Source organism: Lepidothrix coronata, unplaced genomic scaffold (genome assembly GCF_001604755.1).
Source record: "Lepidothrix coronata isolate B3197 unplaced genomic scaffold, Lepidothrix_coronata-1.0 Scaffold129, whole genome shotgun sequence".
Classification (NCBI taxonomy): domain Eukaryota; kingdom Metazoa; phylum Chordata; class Aves; order Passeriformes; family Pipridae; genus Lepidothrix; species Lepidothrix coronata.
Window position 1 is genome coordinate 40,393 of NW_016690309.1, and position 14,763 is coordinate 55,155.

At 46.3% G+C, this 14,763-nt stretch overlaps 1 protein-coding gene and 1 long non-coding RNA gene across 6 annotated transcripts in view; both read right to left on the reverse strand.

Annotated features, from left to right (window-relative positions):
- The window catches only part of TTC38 (tetratricopeptide repeat domain 38), a 38,712-nt gene that overhangs the window by 20,082 nt on the left and 3,867 nt on the right, over window positions 1-14,763 (reverse strand). For 3 of the 5 annotated variants that reach the window (XR_001876696.1, XM_017826549.1, XM_017826550.1), the window contains exons 2-7: window positions 6,891-6,968; window positions 6,334-6,415; window positions 5,841-6,012; window positions 4,689-4,862; window positions 2,724-2,799; window positions 1,730-1,849 (exon numbers count right to left, since the gene is read on the reverse strand). Coding sequence is in view for 4 of the 5 variants with exons in the window: in XM_017826549.1 (XP_017682038.1) it covers window positions 1,730-1,849; window positions 2,724-2,799; window positions 4,689-4,862; window positions 5,841-6,012; window positions 6,334-6,415; window positions 6,891-6,968 (702 nt within the window). In the remaining variant the exon portion in view is untranslated. Of the gene's footprint in view, window positions 1-1,729; window positions 1,850-2,723; window positions 2,800-4,688; window positions 4,863-5,840; window positions 6,013-6,333; window positions 6,416-6,890; window positions 6,969-9,717; window positions 9,784-10,067; window positions 10,209-14,763 lie in introns of those variants that run through there. The other 2 variants (XM_017826551.1, XM_017826552.1) reach the window with 2 other exon arrangements.
- LOC108503027 lies at window positions 7,125-9,306 on the reverse strand. The gene is made up of 3 exons (XR_001876699.1): window positions 8,956-9,306; window positions 8,320-8,438; window positions 7,125-7,293 (listed from the first exon to the last, which is right to left on the reverse strand). It is a non-coding gene; the product is annotated as an uncharacterized LOC108503027 (long non-coding RNA).

The window sequence follows — 14,763 nt, forward strand, 5'->3', positions numbered from 1 at the left end:
AGGAGGACAGGCTCAAAAAACATGGCATCTGTTGGGATTTTTTTTTTTTGCGGGGGGGGGGGCTGAAAAAAAAAAAAAAAAAAAGTACTCTGTAAAGAAAACCTGAACAAAACCTTTACTGGGAAGTAGAATGATGAATTAAAAGCAGCAGAAGAACACTGTGGCAGTATGGAAAGCTGATCCTGGTCATTATAAGAAAATAAATAAAAACTTCAAATTACCAGGCCAAATATAAGCAACTTTAATAAAGTACTTAGACAGACCTGCTTATTTTCATGCATTTATAATGTTCGGTGTCCGTGATGCTTAAGATGAGAGAGGCTGTACAAGAGAAGCAATGATGCACATTATGACATGGCAGTGCCAGCTCTTACAAATCTTAATTGCGCTGGGTCAGGCATGAAGGTACATTAGCCAGTTCTACTTACTGATCTTGCACTTGATTTTATTTGGATAAAGAGTATAAATCACAGAGATGTGCAACTATTTGAAGCAGCAAGAGTTCAAAAATCAATCCAAAAGTCACCGGGGTTTTTAAGGTATCATCCAAACTGTCAATCCCCTGCATCACTGTTTCATGAAAACTAACATATTAAAGGACAAAATGCTTCCTGGGAAATGACAGATATGAACTTCAAGCAAGGGTTTTCTGCCTGCACTTCCAATGTTTAACTTAAAAAACCCCAAGTCTTTCTAGTCTCATTATCTAGCCCTGTTCTTTGGGTGAGGTGGAATGGTCAGTTCAGATGATTCTAAGATAGACTCTCGTGGGTTCTAACAATTCCAAACCTCACAGCCTTCTGCTCTGAATATAACAAACTTAATCACTGGGAAAACACATGCTGTCCAACACAAAACTTAAGCTTCATTTGCAGCAAAGGACTGTATGACAGACTAATTAACCTCTTCAATACTCTGAAAGATGGGATCGAACATGTTGGATATATAAGGTAACCGGTACACAAGAAAGTAATTAGTACACTAGAAAAGAGACAAAAGCATCGTTTCTCTTTTAGTTGATCTCTAAAAACACTTCCCCATCCAAAAGTAAACAAGTATTTTAGGAATCTTCTGAAACATTTGCCTGTGTCATTTCCCACCTCATCCTAGGTCTCATGAGGAGATTTAGCCAGGTCCCTCAACTGACTCTCACTGCTCGTCTCAGTCTAAGCAAGAAGCTTGTAAAAGTATCAGTGATCACTTTACTTTTATAACCACACCATAAATCACATACATAAATCACAAGTTTCACATCTGATGTTTCACCTGGCCATGGCCATGCCTCTATGAGATATAAAATACCTGCACAGGTCCACCAGGAAAAAGAAACAACATGTGCATGTACAAACCCCACACTTACTGAAAAGCAGCACTTTTTAGGCTATTCCTAGCTAAAGGAAGGCAGAGGACAGACAGACTCGGTATGGATCCTGGCCTACTGACACATTTGCCATTTTTGTAATCTCACCAGCCATACTAATGATGACTTACAGTGGTCCACAGTATGTGTTCCTCACAACATGCCATTTTTTCCTGCCCCTTGCTTAAAAAGCTGCATGGATAATAACAACACCTCAAGTGAGGATTTCTTCTAATATGCAAACTCTGCATTGCTTGTAACACATTTGCAGATAGGAAGGAATTGCATGCAGAGGACTCAAGAACTTGGCTACAGGAGTTAAGGAAGACCTAGAAGGAGCTTTTTTAGAGATGCCACAAGAATGTTTACCTTCCAGTTGGTTTCTGTTTCCTTCATAAATTCTAAGCCTTTCTTCACATCTGCTTTCATTTCATTTACATGAGCTATAGTATGGACAGACCATGCATCTGTCTGATTTACAGCCAAAGCCTATGAGTGAAAAACAGGAAAATATGATCAATCTTACAAACACGAACATTTATCACTGCTGATCTACAAACAAGAGACTACTTCTTACTTTCTGCATGTGAAGTACATCCCTGTACCACTCCAACTAACCACAGCCTGGAAGTCTGAGTATTCAGCCAATTCCTCCTCCTTGCTCCAACAACTCCCACTAGGCTCTAGGCATTTTGCAAGGTTAGTCATAAACCTAGTAAATGTTAAGTGTTAGTTGTGACTTCCAGCAATTAGATGGAAGTTTGTCAAAAACACCCATTAGGGATTAATTGTATCTGAGACTCCTGTAGGACAGAGCTAATCCCATGGACTGGAGAAAGTCAAGTATAATTACTATCTTCATAAAAGGAAACAGGCTGGCTAATACTGATGCCCAGGACCATTGTACAGTTAATTGTTCAATAATTCAGGAACAAGCACCTGGGACAAAAAGGGAGGGGGAGCCCAAACAGGATGGATTGTCAAGAGCAGACTACATTGAGGCAATCCAGCATTCTTTAATAGGAGTAAACAGCCAGTCTTACACAGGGGAAATGGCAGATGGGCTGATAGATGGATTTCATAGGGGTGTTCTGACCCCATCTGACATGGCATGCTCATAAGCAACTGAGGGAAATACAGTCCAGCTGCAACTGCCATGGTGTGGCAGAAACGTGACAACAGTTACCAGCAAGTCTCATGAAGCTCTGTGAGCATTTCCATGTTGAGCTTTATCTCCTTGGTACTTCAACTAACAACTGGGATGACAGAGAGAGTTCATGGCATTGGCACAAACCACCACCCAGTGAGAGGGACCATGTTTGAGAATTCTAAAACCTTTTAGCACCAAGAGCAGGCAGTTTACCTCACGGGCAACCTCCTCAGCACGGTCAAAAAAGTTTGTTTCCACGAGTCCAAAAGAGTAGTAGCCTTTCACATAGCTAACAAAAGGGGGGAAAACAGCACATCATGCATTTATAACTAGATTTAATCCAGGACTGAAAAGACATACTAGAAATAGCATTTGACTCAAAACAGTCTTTACAGTGCAAAGTTACAATGAGAGTTCAAGCTTGCAGGATACAGAACTGCTAAGCTAGTTCTCAGAGGAAATGAGTGGCCCAGAGACACCAGCATGGGAAACAGTAACAAGATGCACATCAGAACAGACATTTCCATTTTTGGATGAGATAGAACCAAGAGCTGCACAGAACAAGCTGCTCATCTCCGTAACACCTGCAAGATGCTGAACTAGAAAGCTGGAAGCGAGACAGTGCTGTCACCGAAGTTATGTGAGCATCTCAAAGGCAACCTTCTCCACATTTTCCAGTGCCCACAAAATCATACGTAAAAAATATATATAATAAAATAATAGAAGTACAGGAGAGTACTTTTACGTGAAGTGGCCCTTTAAAACTGGTTATAAATCATCCCCATTAAGCCATAAAGGCCCAATGTAAAGGAAAATCAGGAATGTTATATGCTCTTACACATATGCCTGATTTTAAGAAATATTGAACTGCTACTCTACATGCAGATTTCTGGATGGTAAAACACCACAAGGTAAGTTTCTGCTTCTCAAAATATGTGTTGGGGTATTGATTTAAAACTCCTAAGGCAAAGGGACTACTAAAAAGTGTGGGGGATGTTGCACCTGATCATCCATCAAGATAAATACTGACTTTTCTTTCATCAACGTTCAATTCATCAATTCACCTGTAATTCAACTCTCCATGCCTGTAAGTTTCGGGGCAAGGTGTAGTTGCCAGGTTTTTTTACTTCAGAAATGCTTGGCATATGATTGTTCTCTGTTGCTTTACAATTAAGTGGACAAGAACCTAAACTTTTGTAGGATCGTGTCTAGAAAATTTTTAAATGAAACCAGTATATTGTAGTTGAAAAGAACTAAGTTTTAGATTTCTCTGAGGTAACACAGCTGGAAAAATTATACTCCTGACACTAGACCCTGTGCCATAAGGGCACCTCACTGCTACATCAGCATCCAGTCTGTACTCTCTGCACTGTTCCTGGAAGAAATAAGGAGCCCAGCTTGTGCTGGATATGGAGGGAAAGCACACTGGTATACAGCAACATGCAAAAATATTCAGAAAGTGTGTGGATCATCTACTCAGCTGTCTCTAAATGTTAAATGTATGTCTTAACTTACAATGTAACACTAACTTTTACATAACATTAAAATCTTTCAAATAATAAAACTGGTCTTAAAAAGATAATTTAAAAAATTATGCCAAATTAGCTTTTATTAACTTTTCACTTGCCAACAGATTCAGATTGTCCTGAACTAACTTTTGGAAACTGAAACTTTCAGGACTGAACTACAGAAATTTTTAAAACTGGCCTTCCTGTCAGTCTGGGCTGTAACAGCTGGTATTGTATATTTCCAAATTTTGTTTCAGAACCGCACTTTGGTATTCTAAGTTACAACTCCTTTCTTCTTTCCACTGATGTGCTCTATGACTCACAATGTGAGCCCCAGGTAAAAAAGTGGATCCACGAAGCCTGAGGAAGTTTTGCCACTGCCCTGGGCGAGGACGCAGTTTCATCCTGTGCGTTCCATGCCACGTGCTGTGTTTGACAGCAGTGAGACACAAGCTCCCTTTAGAAAAATCCCTCAACAACAGTGTCAAGAGGGACACTGGAGACACGTTCTGTCTGCGGTCGAGCTTGATTCACTTCTAAGCCCTTGGTTTTTGTCTACATGCCTACATGATTCCAACAGATCCTGTTACTTAGGTGTGTCTGAACTTAAAAACCACAAAGTATGTGCACATCAGGTGAAGAGCAATTTTCAAAATTAAGCACGACCCACCTGCTCAGTGGAACATCAGGTGTCCAGAAAGGATAAACCCGGGCAACAGAATCTCGCATCTGCACCTGATATCCCAGGTAGAAATAAGTGTCGTGGGAAAATTTGAGGGCTAGCAGGTCAGTTGGGTGTCTCTGCAGAATCTGTTCCCACAGATCACAAGCTTCTGGAAGCTGGCTAGAAATAAAAAATTATTTCCATTGCCGAAAGAAGGCACACACACCTGCTGCTACTGTTGGTTCTGAGCTCGCACTATGCTGAAAAATAGAAAATTCAACACCAAATGACTTGTTTCTTCCTTGAAGGAATTTTTAGTCTTTTTTAAAGTAATAATGGCATTATCTTTGCTTCACACCTTCTGAGGAATCTTTTGAAAGAAATGTCCTTGGGTTACACCAAGTCACTGTAACACAAAAGGAAAATGAAAGAAACTTAAACCATAAACCTGAAGATTTTCCTACAGGGCTGAACAGTTCTTACAGACATCTACCATAATTAATCTAACTTCATATGTGCAAAGACAGCTCCCCTCTCCTCTAGTGGTAATCAAACCCATAGTGACAGGGCTTCAAGAGCTTCCTCTTTACCTCTGCTGAGAAGTATGTGAGATAAATCCATGCTCATCCATTTGTTTGGCAAACAATGAATGGAAGTGAATCAGCCCACACTTTCTGCAGTGCACACAGATTTATCATATGGAATGAAACCGTGAACTTCTACAGCACTTGTGCCACTCTGGTATCTCCATGTTTTACAGAGGAAATAGGTTTTGACATAGGAAGACAACAGAGAGAAGAAAAGTCTGTAACTTTGCTCCTGTGCATCTGAGTCTGGACCCTACTGTAGCCAAATACTTTGTTTCCTAGTTCTAAACCACATACTCCACTAATGGATCTGTGACAGGTTTAAAACATGGAGTGCTTACTGCTAGGAAATGGTGGCAATAGAGCACTTTACTCCTACAGTGTAGTGTTGCTCACTAACTAGACAAGGCACTTAGAGCCAAGAGAGAAAAGCAGGAACCACCTGTGACATCTCACTCTGATGCTTTGCTAGATGTCAGCCAGTATCACACACCTCCCACTTCCAACCACCGCTTCCGCCTGTGGTAGCGAAAACCCGTCAGTCCCTTGCACAGGGTGACAGTGGACTCACCCCCTGGCAAACATGTCCAGCGCTGACACATGAAGCTTCTCCCGCTCAGTCAGTGGCTGGGACTCGGAAAGAGCCACCATCGTTCTCATGGCACGGTCCAGCTCTTTGTCGAGTCGCACGGAGCTTCCAGTGCCAACCAGCTCCAAACCATTAGCAATGACATGGCCCATTGCTACAGAAAACAGCACAGAAGCAGCTGAGCTCTACAGCATCACCTTCAGCTCCACATTACACAAGAGGAGCTGAGAATTTTAAGCAAGACTGACTTGGGGTCAGAAATACAGAAAGTCTCCCAAGCCTAAAGTTCTTAGAGGTTTTTCATGAAAAAAACCCCTCACAAAACCATCCTGCCTGCTCCAGATTCTGAGGAAGCTTCACATTACAGAATTCTACAAGCCATCACCTTGCCCTTGCACAAACAAAGTCAGTTAACTACCAGGACACCAGGTATTTCCTATCACTTCTCATGCTCAGAATTAAAGGTTATACTCACTAAAATTTGGATCTGCTGCTTTTAACTTGGAGAGGCATCCCTCAATACCTCCAAGGCTCTCATCATTGGTCCAGGTTGCATACTGTAAGAGAGACAGAACAAGAGAGGTCTGAGCGTTGAGAAATATTCTATGAGACTGGGCTTCTTTTCTTCCTCCCAGACATTTAAATTTCAAAAATAAGCAAGGCAAATGACTAAAAGACAAACATTGCATTCAGATAGGTTTAGCGTAGTAGGAAAACAGAAAAACTGGAGGGTTTTAAGACAGTTTGGCCACTAGCAGGACCAATGACCCTGGATTTCTGTGTGCTTTTATGTCAACTGGATGATTTAGCAGTGTCAAGTGGCATGAGCACGTTGGCTGAGGTTTTCACCACAGCATCTGGCACAGCCCTCTGCTACGAGGGTTTCCTGCTGCCACCTAAAAGCTGGATTCCTGTGGTGGCCTGACTTTGAGGCTCTCCCAGCTGACAAGAAATTTAAATGTCAGCTACAGCAAAGGCTGTTTCATGCTCGAGTCCCTGCGCATCACATTTTCTCACACCTGTCGGTCATACCTGTGTCAGCGCAGCATCGAAGAGCTTACAGGCTTCATTGCTCGTCGTGGACAGGACAAGTCCAGCATCCCGCCAGGCCTGCACAACAAACAAACACAAACCTGCTCATTTTACACCCTCGTGTTCCAGGCTACACTGACATGTTCAAAGTGATGGGTGTTTTGAAGTTTTCATCAACTATGCTGTTTTAAAGAGAAAAGTTGGAAGGACAGCGTGAGCAGACACAACCCTTTTGTTCCGTTGCAGTTACGTCCCAAGACTCAATTAGTTGGAGCTAGTAGTGAGTTTAAGGAAGCAAACAATTATGAAGTGTAATAGAAGATCTTGGTGGGTTACACATCTCACGAGAGAGCCATTCTGACTTCATTACAGCTGTTGACCAGTCCCTCTGCTGCAGGTACACCTCGTGAGAAGTAGAGACGTGGTAAAATAAAACTCTGTTCTTTTATAACGGAAATCAATATCTTAAGTAACTTGCAGGTCAAACAGCCTGGCAGAGCAAATCAACCAAGTCACTGGAGTTAACCAGCAGAAAATTTGGATCACAGATTTCTATGTAAGCCTTACAGAATTAAGAACACGGGCAACAGATAGAGCTAAAAAACTAAACAGAATTGGGCTGCCACAGTTTCTAATAAGCTAACGTGGCTGAGGCACAGCATCTTCTGGCTTTACTTTTACTCCAGTACACAGAATGTAGAGGATAGACACACATCATAAAAGCAGACCTGGGGCAAGCCAATTCAGACTTCTCCGAATGGGGGCTTAGTTCTTCCTGATGCTGCAAGAATTCAGCTGGTCTCATTTTATACTTTAATGTACTTCCTGGCTATAATGACCCAACTGTCAAAAATTGCTAGTAACCTGGTAAGGACATCTTTGTTAATATATCCTAAAGCTTTCCCACTGTGACTGGATTAAAGGCTCACATTCCAGCAGCTGGAGCACATGAGGCTTTGAATTACAAGCCTGAAAGAGTAGACCTGAATATAAAATTACAAATTTTCTTTACAATTCACACTATATCCAGAAATGGAGTAAAGTGAAAAGTCGAGCAGGTAGCAAGGTTAGGCTTGCTACTTACAGACTACCTTCCATGGTACCCTGCAAACTAGGCCAGGAGCCACCCTCAGCACCAGTCATCAAAAACATTTGGAGCAGGCTGTGTGCCACTGCCCATTTTACACAACAGCTTGAGATCCTTGCCCAAGAGAAAATGGTGTCCTGTTCCGAAAAGATTTGTTAATGCTGATTCACAGGAATGGAAATGTCTGTGAGCATCAGAACAAAACAGCAGAGCAAGGGTTAGTGCAAAATGGGCCTGCATCCATCCCTAAGGACACTGCTGATCTAGCTGAGGTACATGCTATTTCCAACCGCTCTAGAGAGCCTCTGTCCTGCACATCTCGCTCCTCCAGGGAAGACTCACACTCTAGCAACAGGACGAAGGCAGCAAGGCTGCGTCACAAGGGATGCCACTCCTCTCCCTGTTAGCACACCAGGACAATGGGCTGCAGTGAAGAACCACCTCACAGCAGCTGCTGGCTCCTAAGAGACATAAAAGATGTGCTACAAACCTAATCTGTCACTGTCAACCAAGAACCAGCTATTGGAGAGGAGCCAACACGCCCTGTCCTCTGGGTCGTACACAACGGGTCCTGCCCAGACTACTTGGGACACTCATGTCCTGGGGCTTGTCTGCACTCAGGTATCAAACTGTGACTGAAGAAATCCCGAGAGGAGCGTGAGTAGGTAAAAATCAACCTCAAGAGTCTATAAAGCAATTACCAGCTCTCCTTCCCACAGAGCCTGCCTTTGACTTCTGTCACACTGATCTCCCACATCCCTCCTCTCTAACTCCAGAAGAGACCCTTCTTAATGATGCCTCTTGGATGAGAGAGCCGTGGCCTTGGCTCTTCTCACTGCTTCTTGGCGAGACCAAAGCCTTGCCCTTTCCCCGCTCTAAGATTAGACTTCTGTCACGAGATCTAGTGACCATTTATTTGTATGTTTTTCCTGCTAGAATCACAGCTGGCTCTGGGAATCGTGCTCTTTGCATTGGCACCTCTTGTATTCTTTGCGGGGCAGATCCCCAGGGCTCTGGCGATCACGCACCCATCACTGTCTCATGCAATAGTCAAGACTTCTTACTTCACCCGCCCCTGCCTAATTAACCAAAACACAACAATAACAGGTCATCCGGAAGAAAGCGCGCAAACGACTAATCAGTAACCAGCACCTGCAGGTCGACATCAGACCCTTGGACTTGAGGCTGGTTTAAAGTTAAGCGAAGGCCTGACCCACTTCTGCTGCCCACGGAAAGAGCAGGAGTGTGCCGCGGGACCCCTGCCCGTAAACACCACCCAGAGATGTTCAGACGCGGCTGCACCCGGCGGAAGGGACAGTGGGCGGGACGGCTCAGCGTCCGCAGCGCTGCCCCTCAGCGCTGCCCTCACCCCACAGCCCCGCAGTCCTCCAGCGCTGCCCTCACCCCACAGCCCCTCATTTCCTCAGCGCTGCCCTCACCCCACAGCCCCTCAGCGCTGTCCTCACCCCGCAGTCCCTCATTTCCTCAGCGCTGCCCTCACCCCGCAGTCCCTTATTTCCTCAGCGCTGTCCTCACCCCGCAGTCCCTCATTTCCTCAGCGCTGCTTTCACCCCGCAGTACCTCACCCCGCAGCGCTGCCCTCAGCCCACAGCCCCTCATTTCCTCAGCGCTGCCCTCACCCCGCAGTCCCTCACCCCTCAGTCCCTCATTTCCTCAGCGCTGCTCTCAGCCCGCAGTCCCTCATTTCCTCAGCGCTGCCCTCAGCCCGCAGTCCCTCACCGTGCAGTCCCTCAGCGCCGCCATGGTCTCCGCGCAGCCCCGCGGTCCCTCGCGCTGGGGCCGGGCCCGGCGGGGGCGGGGCCTCGCGCGGGCGGCGAACGTGGACGGTTGGCGCGCGCGGAGCCCTCGCGCCGACGCTGAGGGAGCTCGTGGCCATCACTGGCCCAAAGTCCTTGTTCATTGCTCCGGACCCTCCTCCGGCCCGCGGTGTCCGACCTTATATACCGTTCTCACTGGCTGCGCCCCGGAGGACACTCCGGTCCTCTCGGGTCCCCGGTCCGGCTGTTGGGCAGCGCCCGTGAGGCCGCGCTCCCCGCGCCCCGTCCCCTCTCACCGCGATGGCCGCGCACCTCCTGTTGCTCCTGCAGCTGCTCGCCTGCTGCCCCCGGGGCTCGGGGGCGTCCCGTCCCCGTCTCCAGCCATCCCCCCTGCGGGTCAGCTGCCCGGGCCCTCACGGCCGAGTCTCCCAGCGGCATGACAATGAGCACAGGGTCTCGTGCCTGTGGAACAGCACCTTGACCCTGCGTTACGGGCCCGCCCCGGGAGCAAGGCCGGAGGTAGAGTGGACAGAGGGGCAGCCGCCACCCCCACCTCGCTGCTTCTGGTACCTGGACTCGGCCTGCGTGAGGAACACCTCGAGCTGGTCAGGGCAGGTGGTGCTGCAGGCAGGACACGCTCCTCCACCCGGGGCCTCCAGCCTCCTTACGGTGCAATGCTCGTCTGCTTCCTGCGCTGCACTCGATTGCCTTCACCACAACGTGAGCATCGAGATCTCCGTGCAGGACGTGCGGCTGTTCGTGCTTTGGCCGCAGACACGTCTGATCCGCGCGTGGCAGCCAGTGGAGCTGGGCTGGTGTGCACGCCTCAAGAGTGCCCACTGGCAGTACCGCTTCAGCAGCGGGGGAGGCAGCCCCTCGACCCTTCTCCTTCCCAGCGGCGAGTACCAAGACACACCGCCACCTGCTATCTACCCAACAGCTGAGCTGCAACAGACCTGTGCCACCTACCACAGCTACCGCTTGACTGTGCGCTACGGAAACCACGGGATCCACGTTGCTTCGGTCACTATCGAGCAGATGCCTCAGATAAGCCTCAGCCTCTCTCTCAAGGTGGAGCCCGACTTGCTGCATGTCCTCAGCATTGGCTCCAAGCTCCTTAATGTTTCTCAGCAGCCCCTTAGCTTGTCCTGGAGGCTTCAGCCCCTGACCGTGAGCATACTTGCCTACAGACTGGTGGACACACAGGCTATAGGAGGTTGGCTCCGCTCCTACAGTTCCTTTATGACACCGAGCAACTTCTGTGCCATATCTGCACCTCAGAACAAGAGCGAGATAGTGGTGGCCAGTGTTTACTTTCATGTTGATGGAAAGAGGTTTGAGGAACTGTCAGGAGAACTGCACCTACTCAATGGTACTTTGATCCTAACTGCAGGCAGAGAAACTCACACCCACATCAGCCTTCACCCGGGGGAGACCAACAGCAGAACTTACATTTTCAGGTACAGCCAGGGAACATTTTACACATCTAAAGAAAACAACAGCCCTGTTTCCACAGATAGCCCTAATACACACACTGTCTTCTACCAACACAAAGAGCTCTCCTACTTACTCACCATAGAGTTTGTGACCTTCCAGTGGTACAAGTTCAATATGTACCTTTATATGAATCAGAAGAGGGCTTTGTTTAGGTCTCTGGCAGAAAGAGACCTTGAAGTACATGTTTTCAGTAGCCGCCCTTCTTTTCTGCAGAACTTTACTTATTTAGTGTGGTTTATCCCCACCCAACATCCGATGCTGCAGTGTGAGTGGACCTTCCATCTGCAGCTCCTTGGAACACAAAAAGACCACATTGTCCAGAACAGCACGTACACATACAGCGATCATGTAAAAAACGCCACACGTTTTGTCCGTCGCTCTGCTTTACCCTTTGACACAGAGAATTACACGGGGTTTGTGGCAAAGGTGAACTGTACTGGCAGTGCACCTACACCGGCTCTTCTAAGAGTCAGAGTCAACAACTATACTGAAAAAACCATAGAAGCACCAGTGGTTTGCCAGGAAAAAAAGTGTAAGATAGCCTTGGTGTGGATTCAGAGAACTGATCGCAGAGCAATTATCCTGTACCGGAAAAGGGGAGAATCTTTTTACCTCTTTGTCAGATTGCTCGTAGAATGCCAGACTGCTATATCTGTGAAGCCCTTTTGGCGTATCTATCCTGTTAGGGACACAAAAACTGCACCAGACTGGTCAAAACCAATGAACAGTTCTGCCTTTTTTGGCATAGAAATGATACATTTAACTATTCCCAGTAATACTTTAGATTATGGGTTGTATCTGTTTTATTTCACTGTTGAGGTAATGCCAATGACCACCAGAGAAATCCTCAGGGGGCAAGACAGAATTTATGTTCAGATCGAGAGAGCTAATCTAATGGCAAATATTTCAGGAGGTGAGTTCCGCATGGTGGGTTTTTCTGAAAGCTGGACTCTTGATGGCTCTGCATCCTCTGATCCTGATTCACAGGAAGGATCAATCTCATTTACTTGGTACTGCACTAGAGATTTGAGAGACTATAATACCATGAAATTTAGGCCAGAAAACAAATGCCATCCATCCCAGAAGGATTTGCGCTGGTTAACACCCTCAGGTCCCATTCAAAGAATGGCACCAGAATCCCTCCCAGGAAGAAGCATATACTACTTTCGCCTAGTGATTCAAAAGGGCAGAAGGATAAGCCATGCTGATCAAGTGGTAGAGGTGGAGGCCGGCCCTCCACTCCGTCTGAACGTGGCATGCATTGAAAACTGTGGTAGCACTTTAATTCCAACGGAGAGATTTGCCTTGTCTGGTAAATGCTTAAACTGTAAACCAATCAACAAGCCAGTCTACTACTGGTCCCTTTTGTCAGGCAGCGGTAGAGAAATTAGCTTTGACTGGTCTTCCAAAACATCAACGGGGAGGTCTGGGGCTTACATGTCTATACATGCTCTGACTTTCACAAGGGCTACATCTCCATCCTACACACTTCACTTAAGAGTAAGTACCTGGGATGGTAGGACCTCAGTCTACAGTAGAAAATTTAGGGTAAATACTCCTCCTCGGGCCGGCAGGTGTAACTTGAACCCACGTCGGGGTATAGCCTTTCTGACAAAATTTGTGGTTAGATGCAAGGGATTTTCTGGCAGCAATTTACCTCTGACATATAAAGTGATAGTAGCTTCCAACGTACCTGAAACTACCAAAGTAACTTCTGTGGTGGAAAACACATTTGGCACAATTCTGTACTTTGGTTCTGAGCCTAAAAGTCCTCTATCTTTTCTCCCACCTGGAGCGCCCTCTCACAGGTACACCTTGACAATTTATGTTCAAGTCCGTGATTCCCTTGGGGCGTTTACCCAAGTGACTTTGCATACCTCCATCCGGAACCCAGCAAACCCTCAATTACTCCCTGCTGTGTTTCATGAACTGCTGGCCTCAGCAAGCAGTTTAAGCACAGCTGGTCCGAAGGCTGGGGATCATCTTAGAGCTGGTTATTTGGCTTACCTGGCAGCCTCAATCTTAAACTATGTTAAAACTGTACCAACTCCCCAGCTCCCTCAGGCTAAGCTTCGGGAAACCCTGATTAAAACAGCCCTGAATATTTCAGTTAAGAGCATTATGGGAGTCAATCAAGTAGTGGCTGTTCTTGCTGCAGTCACAGAGGAAGTTGATGAAGTGAACATTAGGTCACAAGGCCTCGCCATTGCAAAACTGAGAGAAGCAACAGGAATTCTGAAGACACAGAGAAATCAGATCCATTGGTCTGAGGAAGCAGAAATTCAAACCAGTGGAATACTAAGATGCTTGTCCAACATCCTGAGATCTGATCTTACGGATCTCAAGAATGTCAGTGCAGATGGAATCGAACAAGTCTTGTCCATCATGGAAGGTGTAACAGAGGTAGCTTTCCGGGGCAAAGTCCCTGGAGAAATAGAAACTTTAATGGAAACGAAAGACTGGAATATCACTCTGAAGAAAGATGAAGCCTGGAACACTGCAAATGCTTTCCCTACCAGCGACACCTGCAGGAATTGCTTTTATCCAACACTGAAACATGGAAATGTTTCAGGATTTGCTCAGGATACTGTGTTTTCCACTGCCATTTTTGAGTTTGATAAGACCCCCTTCCCTTGGTTAGGTTACACAGCAGAAATCAGAACAACGGTCTTGGGGTTTAAAATGGCAGAGACTAAGGCTAATGGGGATCTAGTTGGGATCGTGCCTGAAAGAGCAGATGTTTTTCTTACCAGGAAAGGTAATGGATCTACAACTTTTCCATTAATAATGGGACCCGACACAACAGAATCTTATACAACTGGAGGATTTCGTTTTGAGGTCAGCAGGAATACCACGAGCATATACTTCCAGATCTCGACAAAACTAAAAGCTACTTTTAAAGTGAAAATATTTACAGGTGCCAATGTCACTCAAGCTCAGCCCACAGCCTTGTTTATTGCTTCTCACAACATGTCAACAGTTGCCAGTGGAAATGAGACAGCCAGTGCTGAGTGTAGCATTGAGGGTGCCTATATTGTCTGTCTCCCAAAGTCACTGCTGACAGCCATAGCTCAGGCAAATGGCACAGACAGGCAGAACATCTCCATTGTCTTGGAGACACGCTATGTTGTAAGGTACCCGAACCGGAGACTGGTGGGCATATACGTCTTTAATGACCGGTGCCTGTTTCTGGACGGGGTTGGAAGTCCGTGGAGCAGAGACACATGCAAGGTTGGCTCCAAGACTGACTGGCAGAAGGTACACTGTGCCTGCGACACGGTGCAGAAGCTCAGGAGCGTGTCAGCCCAAACTGCAACCAACATCAAGTTCCTGGCAGCCAAAGTAGTTGTTCTTCCCAACACAGTAGATCTAGGAAGAAACCTGATAGCACATATACCTAGAAACCCACTAACCCTCATAACAGTGGCCTCTATTTTTGCTGTCTACTTTCTTTTGTGCATCTGGGCCATACTAAAAGACAGAGCTGAGAAAGAGATCAAATACATTATGG